General features: G+C 44.3%; 1 protein-coding gene across 7 annotated transcripts in view; it reads left to right on the top strand.

The window, feature by feature from the left end:
- LOC136825790 (tyrosyl-DNA phosphodiesterase 2-like) overlaps window positions 1-21,703 on the top strand; it is a 46,730-nt gene that overhangs the window by 12,365 nt on the left and 12,662 nt on the right. For 3 of the 7 annotated variants that reach the window (XM_067082695.1, XM_067082693.1, XM_067082694.1), the window contains exons 3-6: window positions 12,759-12,890; window positions 16,898-16,953; window positions 17,204-17,344; window positions 18,510-18,720. In XM_067082695.1, the coding sequence (XP_066938796.1) occupies window positions 12,759-12,890; window positions 16,898-16,953; window positions 17,204-17,344; window positions 18,510-18,720 (540 nt within the window). The remainder of the gene's footprint in view (window positions 1-12,758; window positions 12,891-16,897; window positions 16,954-17,203; window positions 17,345-18,509; window positions 18,721-21,703) is intronic. The other 4 variants (XM_067082697.1, XM_067082698.1, XM_067082696.1 and 1 more) reach the window with 3 other exon arrangements.

Raw genomic sequence — 21,703 nt, 5'->3', positions numbered from 1 at the left:
GATGTTAGACTTCCAGTGAAGAGATCTAGACGGTCTCCTTCTCCTGCTCCTCGTTCGTCACCTTCGTCTGCTTCGCCCTCGCTCGTCGTGGAAAGGAACCCTAGACTCTCCCCCCAGAGGGTGTTGGGAGGATCGTCTTGGCGTCACCCCAGGACGCCCTCCCCTCCCTTCGTTCTAGACGTCATGTTCTCCATTTTGTTGATGACGCCGCCAGGCTTATGACGTTGATCATGCTGCCAGACGTGACGCCCGGCTGGGCGGCTCAAGAAGCTCGTCATGCTGCCAGGCGTGGCGCCCGATGGGCGTTTTTGACTCCCCTTCAAGGCGCTCCACCTGCCGTTGCTGTCGGCTCTCGTGTGGTTCCTGGTTCTCCAGCTGCTTTGCACGCCAGTTCCTCTTCCAAGCAGAGGTCCCTGCGCGTGTTTCCTCTCCAACTTCTCTCTGCTCTTCCCGCCCGATGTTGGAGATAGACTCAGGGTCTCGAGTCTGAAGATGAGTTGAAGGATCAGTCCCAAATCGTCGGACTACCAGATCCTCGTCAAGCTGTTGAAGGAATTGTTTCCTGACAAGTTTCTGCCCGGCAGTTCCTCTCCCCTCCTTCTCAACTGACTTCTTCTAAGTCTAGGAAAGCTCGGGATTCCTGAAAATGACTAAATCGCTCTCCACTAAGCGGGCCTTCAAGAAAGTCCATTTGTGGATGGACTCCAAGGCTCAAGGAAAGTCTTCTTTTCGCCCTTCCCCCTTCAAGACTCTCGGGAAAAGCGGCGATGTGGTATGAGACCGGAGAAGACTTGGGCTACGTCTTCCTTCCTCATCTAAGGGAGACTTCGCCTCGCTCGTTGATTCAGTGGAGGGCTCATCTGTCGGCGGCCAAGATTCCCTGGACTCTTACGGAGATGGACCATCTTTTGAAGGGCCTTTTCAAGACGTTAGAAGTCTTCAACTTCCTTGACTGGTGTCTTGGAGCTTTGGACATTAAGTCTCGAGTCAGGACTCGATCTCCTTTGTCGGACCTTTTGAGTCTTGTCTTGTATGGACAAGGCGGTCCGAGATGGTTCTGACGAATTGGCCTCGCACTTTGCAACAGGAGTGCTCAAGAAGAGGTCTCTATTCTTTCGGCTTCTCACGAAGTCCGTCTCCTTAGCACAGAAAGGAGAACTGTTGTTTGCTCCCCTTTCCAATCATCTTTTCCCGGCCGTTGGTAAAGGACATCGCTGCAAGCTTGCAAGAGAAGACCACACAGGACCTGTTGGCTCAGTCATCGGCGCCCTGCGGTTCCTGTGACCTCGACGACGTCAAACCGCAACTTTCTCCCAAGATGAAGAAGCCCTTTACGTGCCGGAGCATCCTCGAAGCCTTCTTCTCGAGGAAAGAACCTCTCGAGAGGTAGAGCCCTTGCTAGAGGTAGGGGCAAGAAGTGATGTGATTCTCCTCCAGATACCGGTGGGTGCCAGGCTTCTTGCGTTTTCCAAGTCTGGAAAGTGAGAGGGGCAGACAGTTGGTCCCTTTCGGTGTTAGAGAAAGGATACAAGATCCCCTTTCCTTTCTCCCCCCCTAAGCCTTTTCGCCCCTTGGACCTCTCTCCGTCAAATGCGGTCCAGGAAAACAAGAGATCCTATACGACCTGCTGCAGCAAATGCTCGTCAAAGAGCAATAGAACAGGTCGTGAGACCTGAATTCCCGGGCTTCTACAACAGGCTGTTCCTGGTCCCGGCAGTCGGGAAGTTGGAGACCTGTGCTGGATGTCAGCAGCCTGAACCGCTTCGTCGCGAAAGAAACTTTCAAGATGGAAACGGCGCAGTCTGTTCTAGGAGCCTTAAGACCTGGGGATTGGATGGTATCCCTCGACCTTCAAGACGCGTACTTCCACGTACCGATACATCCTCAGTCAAGGAAGTTCCTGAGGTTCGTCTTGAGGGGAAAGGTGTATCAATTCAGAGCTCTTTGCTTTGGCCTGTCCACAGCTCCCATGATTTTCACCGTCATCATGCGGAATGTAGCAAGGTGGCTGCATCTGGCAGGCGTACGTGTGTCGCTCTACTTGGACGACTGGCTGATTGAGCGTCATCGAGGAGAGGTGTCTGGAGGATCTTCAAGCAACTTTAAACCTGAAAGGAACTCGGCCTGCTGGTCAACTTCGAAAGTCACACCTGACCCCAAACGCAGTCCATCGTGGTATCTGGGGATTCAGATGGACTCAGTGGCTTTTCGGGCTTTTCCGTCCCCCGGAACGTCAACAGCTGTGCTCAAAAAAAGTCCTGGCCTTCCTAGGGAAAGAAACCTGTTCGGTGAGGGAGTGGATGAGTCTGCTGGGGACCATTTCCTCACTGGAAAAGTTTGTTTTCCTAGGGAGACTACATCTCAGGCCTCTTCAGTTCTTCCTGCAAGACAACTGGGAAGACAAGGAAAATCTCGAGTTGTCTCTCAAACTTTCCCTCAAGTGAAGGAGCATCTCAGGTGGTGGTTGGATCCTCGAGGCTTTCAGAGGGCGTGTCTCTCAGCCTTCCGAACCCCGACCTAGTGTTGTTCTCCGGCCAGCGTCAATGTCGGGTGGGGAGCAACACTGGGCAAGAGAGAAGTGTCAGGCATCTGGAGAGGGGAACAGGTGGCCTGGCATATCAATATGAAGGAATTAGGGCGATTTTCTGGCCTTCGATTCTTCAAGATCAAGTGTCCGGTCGCACAGTCCAGGTGAACGCGGACAATACCACTGCTCTATCTTACCTGAAAAAACAGGGAGGCACTCATTCTCGTTCCCTGTTCGTTCTTGCGAAAGAGATCCTGTTGTGGGCGAGTTCCAGGAACGTTACTGATCTTGACGAGGTTAAGTAGCAGGCGTTCAGAACGTGAGAGCGGACCTGCTAAGTCGCCGTCATCAACTGCTCCCGACAGAGTGGACTCTGAACCAGGAAGTGTGCCAAAACTGTGGGGTTTATGGGGTCCGTCCCTTAGTAGACCTGTTTGCAACATCAAAGAACAACAGGCTTCAACTTTACTGCTCTCCTGTCCTGGATCCAGGAGCAGTGTCAATAGACGCCCTTCTTTGGGACTGGTCTCGTCTGGACTTTACGCTTTCCCTCCCTTCAAGATCCTGGGAGAAGTGGTCAGGAAGTTAGCGTCGTGCGCAAGATACGAGGATGACTCTGATCGCTCCGTATTGGCCTTACAAGGAGTGGTTTCGGAGGTAATGTCGCTGCTGGTAGACTTTCCAAGGTGTTACCTCTTCGTCCAGATCTACTCAGACAGCCCCACTTGAACGATACCATCAAAACCTCTCGCTCTCGGTCTGACTGCGTTCAGACTATCGAAATGCTGGCGAGAGCGAGAGGTTTTTCCAAGCAGGTGGCAAGAGCGATCGCGAGCCAGAAGAACATCCTCGATCGCAGTTTATCAATCGGTGGGCGTTTCGGCAGTGGGTGTACTACTTTGCAGAGGATTTCCTCTTCCTCGACCACTGTGAGCCAGATTGCAGACTTCCTTCTTTTCCTTAGGGAAGTTCGAAGCTGGCAGTCTCTACTATTAAGGGGTATAAGAGTATGTTGTCGGCGGTCTTTCGACACAGAGGATTAGATATCGCCAACAATACGGACCTCCATGACCTCATTAGGTCGCTTCGAGACGACTAAGGTGCCTCAGTTTTGGTTCCATCTTGGAACTTGGACGTGGTTCTTAAGTTCCTGATGCAAAGCCCCTGAACCCCTTCATGCTGCTTCTTTGAGGAACTTAACAAAGAAGACTTTATTTTAGTGGCTCTCGCTACTGCAAAGAGAATCAGTGAGATTCATGCGATATCGGGTCAGTTGGTTTTAAAGGAGACGATGCAGTGTGTTCTCTCCAACCGTCTTTTTCTTGCCAAGAATGAGAACCCGTCTCACCCCTGGCCCAAGTCCTTTGAATTGAAAGGTTTGGCGGGTATTCTGGGCCAGGAACCAGAAAGACTGCTTTGCCCTGTTCGGGCTCTTAAATTCTACTTGAACAAGACTAAAGAGTCGAGAGGTCTTGCAGACAGGTTATGGTGCTCGGTGAGAAGACCTGACGTCCCCATGTCAAAGAATGCGCTGGCTTTCTTCTTGAGGTCCACCATTCAAGAAGCGCATAAGAGTTGTCAGGAGAGTGACTTGAACTTTTGAAAGTTAAAGCGCATGAGGTTCGGGCTGTTGCTCGTCAGTAGCCTTTCAAAAGAACATGGCTCTGAACGATATTATGAATGCCACCTTTTGGAGGAGTCATTCTGTGTTCCTCTCATTACCTAAGGGACGTAAGAACAGTGTATGAGTCTTGCTGTTCATTGGGACCTTACGTTTGGCTGGTGCGATCTTGGGAGAAGGAGGCAGTACCATCCTATCCTTTAATGTATGGTTAGGAATAGTTTTAAAATTTTTGGTTGTGTTTTTATGGTTGTGGGTAGACTGTGGGGCAGTCTTCCTTTCCTTAGTTTTTAACTAGTCACGATGTTTGGTAGGTCAGGTGGTTATTTTTGTCTCTTTGCTTCCTTCTTGAGGGCTACGATCTGGGCACATAGTGGTCACGTCCCTCATTGACAGATCGTCTGGAACTCTCCAACCATATAGGTCTCTACCTCGTTGGAAACTCCAGTAAAGCAGACGCAGACTTGGGTGACAGTAATCACGAAGTCAGCTATGCTAAAAGGTAAGAACCAAGATGTGTAATCATCTACATTGTTTTGTTTCTCAATCCTATGCTGTCTCTGCCCACCTCCAATGGTGCGATTCAGCTATATATATATATCTGACGGGTAAGTTTCATGAACAAAATGATATTTTAATGATAAAATAAGGTTTGTTCATACTTACCTGGCAGATATATATATTCGTAGTGCCCACCCACCTCCCTCAGGAGACAACGGCACTATGAAAATCTGAATGGAAAATGGAATGGTTCCTGATACCGCCTCCCAGCGGCGGGAATGGGTACTAACCACCTGACCGGCCACTGCGTGTTTCCAGAAATTTGAAATTCTGTCGGACCTTCGAGAATACAGCTATATATATATCTGCCAGGTAAGTATGAACAAACCTTATTTTATCATTAAAATATCATTTTTTCTTCATCATTTTCCCCACCATTATTGTTTTTGTTATTATTCATGTCAAGAAAGATTTGTTCATGACACTTACCTGACAGATATATATATAGCTGTATTCTCCGAAAGGACCGACAGAAATTCAAAACTTACGGCACACGCAGATGGGCCAGGTGGTTAGTACCCATTCCCGCCGCTGGGAGGCGGTATCAGAACCATTCCATTTTCTATTCAGATTTTCTCTGTCGGTATTGTCAACACCTGTTGTCAGTACCTCCGCTGTTGGATTGTAAACTTTTTCCACTAAGTATTCTGATTGTCTTTTGGTATTTGGACTTTGGCTTTGTGGATAGGCATACGCTTCTTTGGACTGTTTTGATTTTGGTTTTGGCTTTTCCTTGAACGATGTCTGGATCTAGTTCTGCTAGTTTCAGGGTGTGTGTTGTTCAGGAGTGTATGTGAGGCTACCGAAAGCTTCGGTAGACCCTCACACAGTATGCATGAGATGTAGAGGGCATGTCTGTATGTTGGATGATCACTGCAAAGGAGTGTGAATCGTTGCCTGATTCTGATTGGAAGGCGTCGATTCTTACGCTCGCAAGCTAGAGCGTGATCGTGTAAGGAGGTCTTCCTCCAGGAGTGTGTCGGTAGGTGGGAGTCAGGTGTTAATTATCTCCTGTTAACCCTACTAATGCTTCTCCTTTCCCTGTAGAGTCGCCTTCTAACCCTGTGATTGCGTCTGCGAAGGTAATGCCCTTGTGCAGATTTTGAACTCCATTGCACCTGGAGTCTAAGGTGTTGGCGATCGAAAGTGCAGTGAAGTGTAGTGATCCCCAGTGTTGTGGAGGGGCGCGCAGATCGGCCCTATAATGCCTCTAGGTCTCAGACCTCTGCCGAACTCCCAGGACTTAGGGAATGGGCATGTCGAAGCCGCAAGAGGGTTACGGGGACCCCACCGATCTGGCGTCCCCGCGCAGGCCTTGTTGACGTCTCCCAGGCTGCCAAGGATCGTGCTCGCGCGACGGATCCTTAAGGATTGCTTTTCGCCCTCCGAGGCCTCTCCACTTAAGGGGTCACGTTCTCGGTTGGACTCTCGTCCTTTCAAGAGGAGCCGCGTTGAAGAGGACGCTTCTCTCTCTTTCTCGTGCCTTTCAGAATCTTCTCCCGACTGGCTGCCAGATTTGCCCCCGCAGAAGAGGACCAGGATTTCTTCGGAGGAGGACCTTGCTGAACGCCCCAGCCGCACTCAAGAAGAGAGCCCCTGTCGCTCTTGGTAGAAGGAGGAGGACGTCTCCTTCTCCCTCTTCTTCTCATAAGAGCAGCCCTTCTCCTGAGAGGGCTTCCTCTCCTTCGAGCGTCTTATCCAAGATATGCAGCGGCAGTTAGCTTCCCTTCGCTGCTAAGGAGAAGCAACCTCGTGACGCCGCAAGGATTTGTCGCTGCCAGTTAAAAGATCTAAGAGGTCTCCCTCTCCTTCTCTTCGTGTGTCTCTCTCCCCTGCGGCTTCTCGGTCACCCTCTTCGTTCTCCGCGGATCATCAGCTCTCCTTGCCCGTCCGTGACTCGCTGGTTGATCAGGGCGCCCTCTTGCAGCTCGGGCTTGCTGCTAGTAAGAGTTCGCGCCAAGACGCTCTTCTTGCCTCTCCTCCTGCTTCGCTCGTTTTGACGCTCGCAGGACGCCCACCAGGACGCTTCTCGTTTTCCCGATCCCTGCATGATGCTCTCCAGACTCTCGTCAAGAAGCTCGGCGCTCGCTCGCCGGGACTCTCGCCAGGACGCCGGCAGCTTGTAAGACAGGACGCTCTTCAGGGCGCCGGCTGCTGTTCAAGCAGGGCGCCGTCAGGACGCTCATCAGGACGCTCCTCAGACGCCTCATCAGGACGCCTTTCGCAGGACGCTCCTGTACGAGTTGTTCCTGAATTTTCTGCTGCTTCTTCCCACGAGAAGAGGTCTCTGGGACGAATTGGACCCAAAGGTCTTTGTTTCTCTCTAGCCCCGAAGACTCTCCTGTCGCTCCTGTCGAAGAGGCGGATTTGTCTCAGGAGTCGGACTCTGCTGAACAAGAGCCCCCTCTCGCCTTTCTCCGACTACAGGATTTTGGCTAGTATGCTTAAGGAGCTTTTTCCTGATAAATTTCAGCCTTCTGCTCCTCTTTCCCTCCTTCGCAGTTAGCTTCTTGAAGGTGAGAAATCGCCTGCTTCCTAAAATGAAGACTTCTTTGGCTACAAGAAAAGCTCTCAAGAGGGTCAATGCGTGGATGGAAGATAGGAAGTCTCAAGGAAATCTTCCTTCGCTCTCCCCGTCTAGATTGTGCGGGAAAGCGGGAATGTGGTATGAGACGGAGAGGAAATTGGCTCTAGAGTTCCTTCTTCCTCTCAAGGTGATTTTACAGCCCTCGTGGATGCGTCAAGGAGGTATCTTCTTTCTTCAGCTAAGGTGTCTTGGACTCTTTCTGAAACCGACCACCATCTGAAAGGCCTCTTCAAGTCGATGGAGGTTTTTAACTTTCTGGACTGGTGCTTGGGGGCCTTGGACTTGGGACTCGTAGTCCGGACTCTATTTCTCTGGGGAGCTGTCCAGTGTACTGTCGTGCATGGACAAGGCCGTCAGGGATGGCGCTGATGAACTGGCTTCTCATTTTGGTACAACCCTCCTAAAGAAGAGGGCTTTGTACTGCAATTTCTGCTGCCAAGTCAGTTTCTCCTGTTCAGAGGGCTGAGTTACTTTTGCCCCTCTTTCTAGCCATCTCTTCCCCAGCCGCTTGTCAAGGATCTCGCCTCCAGCCTTAAGGAGAAGGCTACTCAGGATCTCCTTGCTCAATCTTCCAGACGTCCTAGTGTCCCTTCTACGTCTTCGCAAGGACTTCCCCCGAAGAGACAGAAGCCCTTTCGTGGGAGATCTTCCTCCTCTAGACCTTTTTCGCGAGGAAGAGGTCTCTCCAGAGGCGGAGCCCCTTCTTCCCAAAGGGGCAAGAAGTGACTTTTCTCACCTCCAGACACCAGTAGGAGCCAGGCTTCTCCTGTTTTCGGAAGCCTGGAAAGTAAGAGGGGCGGATTCCTGGTCCTCAATGTGATCAAAAAGGTTACAGGATCCTTGTTCCTCAAAACCCCTGTCCTCTACTCCCAGAGATCTGTCGCCTTCTTACCGACCGAAAAGCAACAGATCCTTTTAGATCTGCTGGAAGATATGATTCAGAAGAGAGCAATAGAGCGAGTCCTGGATCTGGAGTCTCCAGGTTTTACAACCGCCTCTTCCTGGTTCCAAAACAGTCAGGGGTGGAGACCAGTCCTGGGCGTCAGCAGACTGAAACAACTTTGTCGCCAAAGAGAAGTTCAAAATGAGACGCCCCAGTCGTGTTATCAATGCACTGCGACCAGGCGATTGGATGGTCTCTCTCGACCTTCAGGACGCCGTATTTTCATGTCCCCATTCATCCTCAATCGAAAGTTTTTGAGGTTTGTCCTGAAGGGAAGAGTGTACCAATTCAGAGCTCTCTGTTTCGGTCTGAGTACAGCTCCCATGGTTTTCACAGTCCTGATGAGGAACGCGTTGCCCGGTGGCTTCATCTTGCCGGAGTAAGGATATCGCTCTATCTAGATGACTGGCTCATCCGAGCCACATCGGAACAAAGGTGTCTGGAGGACTTGCATTCGACTTTGGAACTGACGGAAGTCCCTGGGACTTCTTGTGAATTTAGAGAAGTCGCATCTGATCCCCTCTCAGTCCATTCTTTATCTGGGGATTCGGATGGATTCAGCGGGTTTTCGAGCCTTTCCATCCCAGGACCGTCAGCAGCACTGCTTAGTAAAAGTTTCAGCCTTCCTGGGGAAAGAAACATGCTCGGTGAGGAATGGATGAGTCTGCTGGGGACCATTTCATCACTGGAGAAGTTTGTTTCTGGGGAGGTTGCATCTCAGACCCCTACAGTTCTTTCTTGCAGACAACTGGAAGAACAAGGAGGACTTAGACGAGTCTCTCAGGATCTCTCTCTGTCAAGGACCATCTTCGGTGGTGGCTCGATCCTGTAAAGTTGGCAGAAGGGGTCTCTCTATCTTCAGAGCCCCGACCTAGTGTTGTTTTCCACGACGCGTCCATGTCGGGATGGGGAGCGACACTAGGGGGAAAAGTGTCAGGCACCTGGAAAGGGGAACAGGTGTCCTGGCACATAAATCTCAAAGAACTGAATGCGATTTTCCTGGCTCTTCAGTTCTTCCAGAATCAAGTTGCAGGTCGGGTGATTCAAGTCAACTCCGACAACACCACGACCCTGGCGCACCTCAAGAAACAGGAGGTACTCATTCCCGGTCCCTGTTCTTGATCGCCAAGAGATCCTGCTTTGGGCACATTCTCACCAGGTGACGATTCTCACTCGTTTTGTTGCAGGGGTCGAGAATGTTCGCACCGACCTTCTCAGTCGACAACATCAGCTTCTGCCAACAGAATGGACTCTGAACGCAGAAGTGTCAGGATCTTTGAAATTTGGGGACGTCCCCTAGTGGACGTTTTGCGACTTCAAGGACCACAAGGCTGCCCCTTTACTGCTCTCCTGTTCTCGACCCGGAGCCCTAGCAATAGACGCTTTCTGGGACTGGAAGGGTCTAGATCTGTACGCCTTTCCCCATTCAAGATTCTGGGGAAGTCGTCAGAAAGTTTGTAGCCTCAGAAGGGACGAATGACTTTAATCGCTCCTTTTTGGCCTTTCAGCAGAATGGTTCCCAGAGGTCATGTCTCTCGTGGTAGACTATCCAAGAACGCTTCCTTTGAGAACAGATCTTCTCAAACAACCCCACTTCGAGAGGTACCACAAAAACCTTCCCGCTCTGAGTCTAACTGCATACAGACTATCGAGAAGTTGCTCAGAGCGAGAGGTTTTTCTAGACCAGTGGCTAAGGCGATCGCTAACGCCAGGAGAGCCTCTTCCAGCGCAGTGTACCAGTCCAAGTGGATCATTTTCAGGAGGTGGTGTAAACTTAAGGGAATTTCTCCACCACGACCTCTTTTTCCCAGATAGCGGACTTCCTTTTTATATCTGAGAAAGGATTTGAACCTGGCAGTCCCTACCATCAAAGGCTATAGGAGTATGCTGTCAACGGCTTCAGGCATAGAGGCCTGAACTTATCGGACAATAAAGACCTTCATGATCTTCTTAGGTCTTTTGAGACGCCTAAGGTAGCCTCCCTGTTACCTTCGTGGGAATTTAGATATAGTTCTAAAATTCCTGATGTCGAAGAGGTTTGAACCTTTTAAATTCTGCTTCCTTCAGAGATGTAACAAAGAAAGCTATTTTCCTAACTGCTCTGGCGACATAAGAGAGTTAGTGAACTCAGCGTTCAGCAAGATTATAGGTTTCAGGGGCCCTGATGCTGTCTGTTCTCTGAGCCCTATTTTTCTTGCTAAGAATGAGAACCCGTCTTCCCCTTGGCCCAGGTCCTTCGAAATTAAGGGCTTGACGGACATCACTGGACAAGAACCTGAGAGAACCCTGTGTCCTGTCAGGGCTCTAAAATTTTATTTGCAGAGGACCCAGAATTGTAGAGGTCCTTCTAGCAATCTCTGGTGCTCCGTTAAGAGGCCTGAGTTACCTCTCTCGAAAAATGCCCTGGCGTTCTTTCTAATGCACCATCATAGACGCCATTCCAGTGTGCTAGACGAAGACTTGAGAACTTTGAGGTTAAGGCTCACTAAGTGAGAGCCATTGCTACCTCAGTGGCCTTCCAGAAAAACCAGTCTCTCAATGACATTCTGGGTGCCACTTTTGTACAACAATTCGGTCTTTGCTTCTCATTATCTCACAGAAGTGAAGACGCGTCCTATGAGAATTGCTGTGTTGCGCCTGGGGCCTTACCGTTTCCCAAAAATACGATCTTGGGAACAGAAAGCCACTCTCATCCTCTCCTTTAGTTTTGTTTTGGTGTGTTTTTAATATTTTTTGTGTTGTTTTTTATGGTCGTTGGGTCTCCACCAGTGGTGGTCGCCCAGTCCTTAGATTATGTTAATCTTTTAACGTAACTAGGCTTGGTCAGGTGGTTGTTAGTTTGTCGCTACCCCTCATAGTAAGGTCATATGGTCTAGTCACATTGTGGTCTCGCCGTTGACAGATCATCTAGATTCCACCAGCTCTATAGGTCTCTACCTCGCTGGAGTTTTCTAGTAAAGCAGAAGCAGGCTTGGGTGACAGTAATCACGGTCAGCAATGCTAACAAGTAAGGAACCAAGGCGCCAATCGCCTACATAGTTTTGTTTCCTAAATCCTATTCTGTCTCTTCCCACCTCCAATGGTGGGATTCAGCTATATATATATCTGTCAGGTAAGTGTCATGAACAAAATGATATTTTTATGATAAAACAAAGTTTGTTCATACTTACCTGGCAGATATATATAATCATAGTACCCGCCCTCCTCCTCAGGAGACAGTAGTTCTAGTTTCAGAAAATCTGAATAGAAAATGGGAATGGTTCCTGATACCCGCCCCCAGCGGGAATGGGTACTAACCACCTGGCCCATCTGCGTGTGCCGTAAGTTTTTGAATTTCTGTCGGTCCTTTCGGAGAATACAGCTATATATATATATCTGCCAGGTAAGTATGAACAAACTTTATTTTATCATAAAAATATCATTTTTGTTCATTTACACTTGAATTACAGCTGTTTGTTCCAAAACTACAAACTTTCATCTTTTATGTCAATGAAGTGCATGTTTTTGTTGTTCAGTGCTCTGCTAGTAATTATTTTACACAATTTTCTTACTGTGTTGTATAAAATTTATGAGTTCTTCTTAAATATTACTTTCTGAAATACTATACATAAAAGTACCTTGAAACTGGAGGGCATTTGCATGTTACTTTCAAATGGTCTCCTCCATGCACACACACACGCAGAAGGTAAGCAAGTGCAACTCAGTGTGGCAAAAATTGGAAGTAGGTGCCTGGATACTAAGTTTGATTCTTGAATTGAAGAGTTTACAAAATTTTTGTTTAAAGCTGGAAACTGGATGAAAAGAACTTGTACTGTACAGACACCACCCTACTTACAAATGAGTTACGTTCCAGACAGCTGTTTGTAAGGTAGTTACTGTACTCTTCTTGCCTAATTAAGTACAGTATGATATAAAGTCAATACAGTGTTGTATGTTTTTTCATCCTGAAACACAATATGCTGCACATACAGTACTGTATGTGGAGAATAGGCGTGCAGAACAAAATTTGAACTTGCGGGTGGCAAAGGGGAGTGCTCTGAACACAATTTTAATTTGAGATTCCACTTGTTTGTATCTCTGAATGTTTGTAAGTGATTGTTCATAAATAAGGTGGTGTCTGTATTGTGGCTGATATAGGCTGGTTAGTTTGCAGATTACGGACTGAATCATTAGCTGAAGGTCCTCTCGGTCTTTTGTTATTCCGGAATTTATTGGTATATTCATTGTGGTTTAAATACTGCGAGACAAAAGTAAAAATAACTGCCATAAACTGATTGTATTTCCTTCATATTATTGTGCCTGCAATTCCCTAACTTGTGAGTGTGTGTGTGAGTGCTATTAAAAAAAGATTTGCCTTAATTTTTAGTTTTGTTTCCACATTTGCCATGAGTTGATATATTTTCAAAAGAAGATTTTAGGCTTTGTCAGTTCACCATCATGATTCAGAGGTTATTTTCCGAGAAGCAAATGATTTTGCTCAACTTGACAACCTTGATTTTATAAACTCTATTTGTGACAGAGGCAGCATTATCTAAGATTCTTGAGGAAATGGAGCCAATCCTCTACGAGTCATTGTGGCAGACCATTAAATGAGAGAAATCATAATCAGCCAAAATCCACTGAAGTGGACCTTAGCGAGTCTCTGGACGAGGTAAATTAGTTTCCTAAGAATTATCATTTTCCTGTTTTCCATGTCTTTCACTGACTGTTCCTTACTTCTTATCATATGCTTAAACTGTGACCGTCCATTTTGTAGTCCTTGATTACCATACCTTTCTTCCACTTCCTTATTTTTACTATGATCTCAGTGCACGCCAGAAATGAATTTCAGCATTTAGTAGTCTTGGGTCTTCAAAATTTCCTCCATCTACTATGTTAATGACTTTGTCTCCACTGGACAGAAGAGCACTGATCCATCTATGCATCTTAAATGCTTTGATAGCATACTGATGGGATACTCTTGTATTCCTGTAGTCCAGCAATTTCTTTTCACTTTAATCGAGCAGTTGCTGCTACCCTCTTGCTGCCCTGTCAGTTCTGATGTCATGGTCCAGTATTTTCTTTATGGGTACACAAATGTGTTACCTCCCCAAGTCTGTTCTTTCACCATAATATAATCCTCCTCCTGCTCTTTGTCACTGTTAGCGTTTTGTAGTTGCTGTTCCATATATCACATCCAATAAGTAGTACCTTATTGCATTCATCTCTGCGCCGCAGTTGTAGGACACCAAGTCCACTTTCAGAACTACCTTCTGCTTGGCTGAATTTTGCTCAGAATAGTTTTCAAAGCCTTGCAAAGTTCAGATGTTACAATACCTTAGTCAATTTTCCCACCACTCTTGGATGTGAACGTCTTGGGTGTGCGTCTGAATGTTGGTTGTCTCAGTTTTAAGGATAAAAGAAGTGGGAGAAAATCCAACATCACAGTGTACTGACCTTAGTAAGTGTAGTGTTATATTCTGAGGACTGCCAAGGACATCAAAAATCATATGCAGAAGGACCTCTTGATTCAAATTAGATCTGATGTTGACATTGGTAACATTATATGATTGTAGAATGGCTTACAAGGAGATTTGGCTCAAGGAAGAAGCTCTTTAATTCAGTCTTGGATTTTAAGGGAAAGTCTATTCATTTATAATAAGGAGAAGCAAAGTGGGAGCTATATTAGATGTTATGCCTATGTATATGAACATTGGATGGCAGTCAAGGAAATGTCCAGTGGTGAAACTTCTTGATTTAATGGGTTGCCCGTTAAAGTTTTCTAGGTTCAAGGTTAGGGGTCAGATTTTAAGTTTAATGAGAAGATTAAACTCTGCTGGGCATAAGGAGCAGTGCATAAGGATTTTATAAATTCTAAGTTTATACAACTCCATAACAATAATGGTTGCTTTTATATATGAAACTTACCAAGTAATTACGAAGCTATAGTTTTTACTTTAAACAGCAGCTTAAGAATTGAAAATTCGTGGTAGCGCTCTTTTGTTTTTGTGCAGGTAAGTTCCCCGCCCACTTTTGGGGAAGAACAGGTACAATGTAGCTGAAGAGCTCAGTTCGTGTTCGTTTCTGCCGCTTGATGACCAAACATTGGTCATTCAGCAGCTTTGTCTTGTTATTTCAGGAGTAGTTTCACCAGATGGTTTGGTTGTCTGTCGAAGAATTTGATGAAGTATTCTTTCATTTGGTATCCTCCGAGCTATATTTTCATAGCCTAGTGTTTTCCAGTTTTTGGACTGATTTGGACGATTATGTCAGACATGAGTGTGACCAGCAACCGGTATTGCAGCAAAGGCTGCAATACTAGGTTGACTTCATTTAAATATGGCGAACATTCTGTTTGTTTCCACTGCCATGGACAAGTATGTTCCCCCGACTTGACTCGCGAGGAATGTAAGGATTGGGACGTAAATAAATGGAAAGTGTTGACCAATCATTTGGATAAATTAGAGAAAGCTAGGCTTAGGAAAGCGGCTGCTGCTAGAGCCGAAACTAGAGCTTCTGTGTCCTCTACCCCTAAACAGGCTTTTTTGACACCTTTGACTTGTCATTCCCCGATTCCTACTTCTCTCGCTCTTCCTACAACTCCGTTACCTGGCTCCTTACCTCTAAACCTAATGCCATCGCCATATCCCCTTCGCCTGTTGCTGATCGCACAAAGTCTGCAAGTACATCAGCCCCCAAGACTCTTCTTTGCTTCCCATTCACCAGCATTTAGACAACATCCTGCAACTGTTGAAGAAACCCTCATCTTCGAAGCCAGAAGAACCACAGGAAGATTTGGCGCTTTCCGCTGTATATCAGCAGAGGAGGAACCTAAGCCAGAACAGCCTTCATCAGCCTACGCCTCATTATTGAACTATTTTCTGTTCTGCTTCCCAACATATTTCTCCACCGTGGCTCCTTCTACCCCGGGATCAGCGTTCTTGTTACATCAATCCTTGAGTACTACCAGACTCCCAAAGATGGCCCTCTCTATCTCCTCCAAGAAAGCATTGTCAGAGATCGACTTGGCTGCCACAGAAGAGGGAGTTGGGCAAAGCTGTATTTTTTTCTCCTCCTTCTCGGCTTTCCAAAAGGAGGTACAGTATGTATTCTGTGCGATCAGGGAAGCTCCTTCCTTGGGAGTTTGCGGGACCTTCAGAACAAGAGAGTATTTTGCCCAGTGAGAGCATTAAGATTCTACATCGAGAGAACCAAGAATATCAGAGGGGATTCTCGTAATCTCTGGTGTTCTGTCAAGAACCCTTTATGTCCTCTCTCCAAGAATGCTATCTCTTTCTTTTTGAGAGACATTATTGTAGAGTCTGACTTGGGAATTCAGGATGATAATTTACCGTTTTTACAGGTAAAAACACATGAGGTATGGGCACTAGCTGCTTCGTTGGCTTTTAAACGCAACCTCTCTCAAGCTACCATAATCCAGTCCTGACACTACCGGTCATGTCCCTACGGGTCAGGATGAGCAACGACCAAGAAGCAGTATCTTCCTGCTCTTGCTCTCTCCCCAGGTAAGGTTACAACAAGCATTACCACAATGCTAGCAATTTTTTTTCTCTTTCAGATGCATTCCTTTATAATGTTTTTTGAGTAGTACATGTCCATTCTTCCCACCCCCTATCAGTGTGAGATTCAGCTGTGTAATTTACTTGGTAAGTTTCATATATAAATATGATGTTTTTATAATAAAATAAGGTTATATATATATATATTTACCAAGTAATTACATGAACAGAACCCGTCCCTCCTCCCCGAACATGGCACATGGACAGAGTGTAAACGAGCTGAGCTTTTTAGCTACGTTGTACCTATTCTTCCCCAAAAGTGGGCGGTGCACTTACCTGCACCAAAGCAAAAGAGTGCTACTGCAAATTTTCAATTCTTAAGCTGACGTTTAAAGTAGAAACTGTTGCTGTGTAATTACAGTTTAAGTATATTTAAAGCCCTATTTTATTATAAGAAGTCATTTTTATAACAGATTGCATTATAATAGATTGTAACAATTTGGTGTGTGTTTACTTTTGACAATCAAAATTTTGTCCAGGCTTATCTAGGTAATGCTCTGAAATCATGCGGAGAGTGTATTTATCTTGGGTAAATGTGGTTCTCCACCTGTACATTACTCTTTGGACATGATTTTCTCTTAAGACAAATGCAAGGAAAATGTTGCATGATGTTTGACCCATTAGCCTACAGTGTATTTTGACTTTCTGATGTTGGAAAAACTTGGTTGTTCACCCAAATTTTTAACCATTGTAAAATCATTCTTTCAGCGTTTGAAAGCTAAAGTGTCATATAATACAGAAGAGTTGGACGAGTCTGTTGTAAAATGTATTGTAAAAATGGATATTTTGGCTCTAACCTTATTTTACATGTATTTGTCAGAGGTTTTCCAAAATCATAAATGCACCATTCCCAATTATAAAAAGGAAGACCTTTTGCTGACTGGCTGGCAGCACTTCACTTGTGTATTGATGGCCCCAAGGCTCCAGGTAGGACCAGCTTTTAACTGAAGCTTTCCATATCAAAGACTTCAGGTTGGTAAATCTAGGAAAAATGCAAATTATTTTATATTTCCATTTTCAAACTCTGTTTTCAGCTTTGGTTTTGCAAGTGTATTTTCAATTAGTTTTTTGCATTCTTTCATATTTTTTTCTTTTTTAGCAGGTAAAACTTGCAGCAAATGACACGGATGATCCCGATATTCTTGTGACATTCGAGTAAGTAACTTGATGCAACCTTGTTTTTGAATGGTGTGTGTGTGTGTGTGTGTGTGTGTCTTGGTAAGTTAGTAAAGATGAAGGGGAATAACTTCAGCTTTTGAAATTATACTGCTTCAAGCTTAGTAGACTGTGTTTTAACTTGGTCTCAATAAAATACCTAATAATGATAATTTACAGAGTTGTCTTTTTCTATGATCTAGAAAATGAGTGGTTACTCAAGTTAAACTGATGCCATTTATTTTTGAAGGTCACATGTCAAAACCAGTCCTCCCTGCAACCTACCTCCCAAAGTACCTACATTCTTCAGTCTCATTACCTGGAACATCGATGGCCTTGAAGAAGAGAACTTGGCAAACAGAATAAAGGGAGTTGTGGAAGTGCTAAAAAAGTGAGTATTGCCTAATTAATTACTCCTTTCCAGCGGAATGATGCCATGCAAGAAATAGTATTTTCATACAGCATACACATGTTATGTCTCATGGGTTTTAATGTCTTCTATGCCATTATTTAGCTGAGAATTATGTCACTCGCAGAAAGGAAGACATCCAAGTCAGTATCATATTTTAGTGTCTTGACACTCTTAGAGGTAGCTTCTTTACTTTGTCTTAAGCGCTCTTTCAGCCAGGCTTATGGATGATTTGATTTCAGTATGTAAGTAGAAAATACTTGAAATTTACTCTGTGTTCTTGAAGTTCTGCGATTATTCATGTTTTGCCAACAGGTTGTTTGGGTCTTTATGTAATTAATTACATATTTTCATTCTGGGTGAAAGCTTCTTCACAATTTTTAGTTATGTTGTCATCGTAATCTCTCTCTCTCTCTCAATTCAAAACTATTTTCTCTTCTTGAATCTGCTTTCAGCAACTGGGTTACTCCCAAAACTCAACTACGTCTTTCTTTTTATCTTTAGTAGTCGGATTCTCGTTTGCAGACTTAACAGTCAGGAAATTCTTTATAGCACATTTTGTTTCGCCCCATCAGTATATAAAGAATTCAGCGTGTCAACATTTACATCTCTGATCTGTCTAGTGACCATATCTTTCACTTTTTGAACCTTTACACTGGTAGGAATAACTTGGCCGTAATATAAGCTTTAAATTCTTTTTTGAGGAATCCAAGTCCATTTGCTAATTATCTTTTTATTCTTTTTGCTTATTTCTGTCATCAGCACACATTCCAGATCCTGTTTAATTTTTCTGGGTTTGTACTTTTCATGACCTCAAGACTGGAACTTTTGCTCTGCCCTCGTGAATAATTTTTAGTATATATGTTAATCAATTAGTGTTAGATATTTGATGTATTCCTTGACTCCTTGTAGGCCATTTTTTAGTTTACCAATTTCAACCAAATTTAGTTGCATTTGCTAACAGTTTTTATAACTTGCTTTATAGTAATTGTCTTTATTGATTGAATCATTTCCTAATGCTAATGGCATATCATTAATATGCCAAAGCATTCTTTTGTAAGAATAAAACAGATTAAAAGCTCAGAGCTGCAAGATACACTATAGGTAATGGAATTTGTAAAATTTTGATATTTTCATTTCGTTTCAGAGAGGAGCCTGATGTTGTATATTTGCAGGAAGTCATTCCCCCTACTTTCGTATACCTAGAAAAGCACCTGCCACAGTACAAGTTTCTAGCAGGAAACGACCGCAACTACTTTACAGCAACGTTGTTGAAGGTGTCAAGAGTCAGTTATGATCATCATGTGGTACTTCCCTTTCATAACACTGTTATGAGTCGCAATCTTCTGTGTATACAGGTTAGTATCATTTTCATTTGAGTCACCCCAAGACCATCTAGTTATAATTAACCCAATTTTGTGGTCAGCAACTTCCCAGACACTGCAGTCTCTACTGAAAAATGTTACAGATTGAAAGTGGTGGTTTTGGTAGCATATATATTCCCAAGTCTGTAATTGCCTTCTGCACTCTTCATATGTCTGTGAGATAGATATTAGCTCTCGTAAAAGTCCTAGATATTTTCTGACCGATTTTCCAGGATTGCCTGTTCATTTTATATTTTTATCCTCTTAAACATGTTTTTTGCACTTAATAAAAAAAGTTTTCCTACGTAGATATCTGCTGCCAGTTTGTGTGGCGAAATGTTTCGAGGAGGTTCTTGGCATATTGTCACATCCCTTGGAAGGATGAGGTTTCTCACTCTTTCTCATTCATTCCCAAGTTCATTGCAAATCTCAGAACTTGTCAGTTCATGATCCTGATTTGAGATTCGTATCTTCTTTCTTAGCCTTTTGTATGAATTTTTTGGTTTTCTGGGCTATGAGGGTAGGCATGTAGTGTAAACAGACATCCCTTTCCTCATTCTATGTGAGGGACATCACCCACAAGTCTTTTGGGACCTACGATGGCTGCTTAACAAATTTTTTAGGAACCACCTCTATTTTGACTGACAAATATATCTCCTGAGTACTTTTTCTTAGTGTCCTCCCTTCATCCTTTTCAGAGTAGCATATAGGTTGAAATATCAGTTGAGTTGGACTTAATAGTACATTCCTAAGATGCTTCTCCCTCTGCTTTCCTTTTAACGAGGGTGTCCATTGGTAGAGCTACATTCTGGACCCATCACTTGGTATTAGCCAGAATTTGCTGCTTTCTGACTTGAATTCCCTTACAGGGGGTTTTTATGGTTCTCTGAAGTCTTTCTTGACTGCTCTATCCCAAGCAGAGTCTCACTCAGATCCAGGGCCCTACTGCTCTTACATTCCTTAAACTAGACCAAGTTAGAAGTTACAAGATTCATCACATGCCCTGTTCACATAAGGAACCTTGAGCTCCAGTCAGTTGCCAGAGATCACCTCCCACTTCAGTAAGTCTTCTGTATAAGAGGCGATGGTATATCCTTGGTAGCAGATAACAAAATTTTAAAGTAATCTGCATTTCTCTTAGGCATACAAACCAGGGCCTTTGTAAACCCCCATTAACCACTAGTTAATTACCTTGTCACTAAGTTCAACAGCCATTCCAGCTCATGTTGAGGATGCCTATATTAAAGACAAATCCTTTGTGCAAATTCTGAGTTATGTATTTTAATTTAGTAGTGTGTCGAAAGTATTATGTGATAATTATAATAATGTAAGAGATGCAGAGAGCAGTTTCAACACTGGGAAAGCAGCTCTTGGTTAGCCATTGTTTCATCAGTGAAAAAAAGAGCCCCCCATTCTGCTGTTTGGAAGCACAAAATTCTTCAAAAAGTGTATTCTCCAGGATTAAGAGGTGAGTTGCAGTTACTCATTTAGAAATTTTTAGCACATCAGTTTTTCCCTGGTAAAAGTAGGTAATACTCTGTCTGAAAGAATATTCCGAGAAGTTCCACTGGGTAGCATGTTCGTTGTTGGGCTGCTTTATTCCCACTGATATCTCCCAGACTTTGTGTTCATGCTTTTTCAATTTAATCTGCAGGATCAGAGGTGATTATAGTTGAAAGAAAACTTCAGTGTACAATAGTTCAAATTACCTAATAGGTGGTAGTCTTAATTGTTGTTGAAGAAAAATTTATTTTTTATGGACTTTTGAGGTGATAATGCCAAGGAATTTCCAATCATTCATTCATTTTTTAAGTTTCATTTAATGTTTCTAATTAATATTAGTAATGTTGGTGTTAGAGACCTTTTGAAACCATGATGCTAGATAATTCCCAGTCAGTCCGTCAAAATCTTTCAAGCAGAATTAAAGAATCGTAATGTCACCGTTAAAGAATCTGAACCATTTCCCCTGCAGACTTCTGTCATGATATAGAGTGTGGCCATATGTTGGTGTGGGGGTTTTAACCTTTGGCATTCACTGTCTGGTCTGAAGTGGAAGGTGGACAGTGTAACAAACTTTTTGGGATACCAACTTCAAGTAACTTTCGTATGTAAGGGTTTCCTTTTCAAAGAGAACTTCCTGTAAGTGTTGCAGATACTGAAACTTGATCAATCCCTTGTTACTTTGTGGATATTGTAGGTTCCACTCAACAAGTCTGGGGTGTCTAGCAGCTTTATCCTTCCCACCTAAATTGCAGTGGGTTTGTTGTGAAACAAATGTAATTTTCCCATTTGTTTTTCATACAAATCTGTAATGTATAATGTGGGTTCCCACCTCCTATCCCTGCTTTTACTTGTGGTTTATGCTGCAGGTGACCTGAATGCCGAGTTCTCATGATCTGAGAAGCCACCCATTCATGTGGATATAATTAGCTGTGGGGTCATTATAAGTAATGGCTGTGTATGAGAATATTAATCTCGTTTTTGAAATATTTTTTATGTGCCTAACGTCTTACGATATTGTTGCTTTCGTTGATAACTGTTGGTAAATAGAAAGTGTATATAGGTGGTGGATTTATAATGCTGTTGTGTCTCATGAAAGATATTGTTTTAAAGGCAGAAACCATAGCCATATGAATGTGCTTGCCATTCATGGTAGTACAGTATATTTGTAGAAAGATAGTTTTTATCAGTGAAACATGAACGTTATACATTTTTTTGGTTTATTGTGTTGTCATTTGTTAAACACCCTTGTTTGTTGATTATAAAAGTGTAGTACACAGCACTGTACTTGGTGTAAACAGTATTATATGTTACATTTTATAGACCCCATGGGTGGGTAGTGCTGTCAGTGCACCTCATGCAGTGCACTGTAGGCATTACTTAAGGTTTTTTGCAGCGTGCCTTCAACCCCTAGCTGCAACCCCTTTCATTCCTTTTACTGTGCCTCCTTGCATGTATTCTTCCACCTTACTTTCCA

The sequence above is a fragment of the Macrobrachium rosenbergii genome, chromosome 39, assembly GCF_040412425.1.
Source record: "Macrobrachium rosenbergii isolate ZJJX-2024 chromosome 39, ASM4041242v1, whole genome shotgun sequence".
NCBI classification, from domain to species: Eukaryota; Metazoa; Arthropoda; class Malacostraca; order Decapoda; family Palaemonidae; genus Macrobrachium; species Macrobrachium rosenbergii.
Note: the sequence above shows the minus strand (reverse complement) of the source record. Positions and strands in the feature narration are given on the sequence as shown.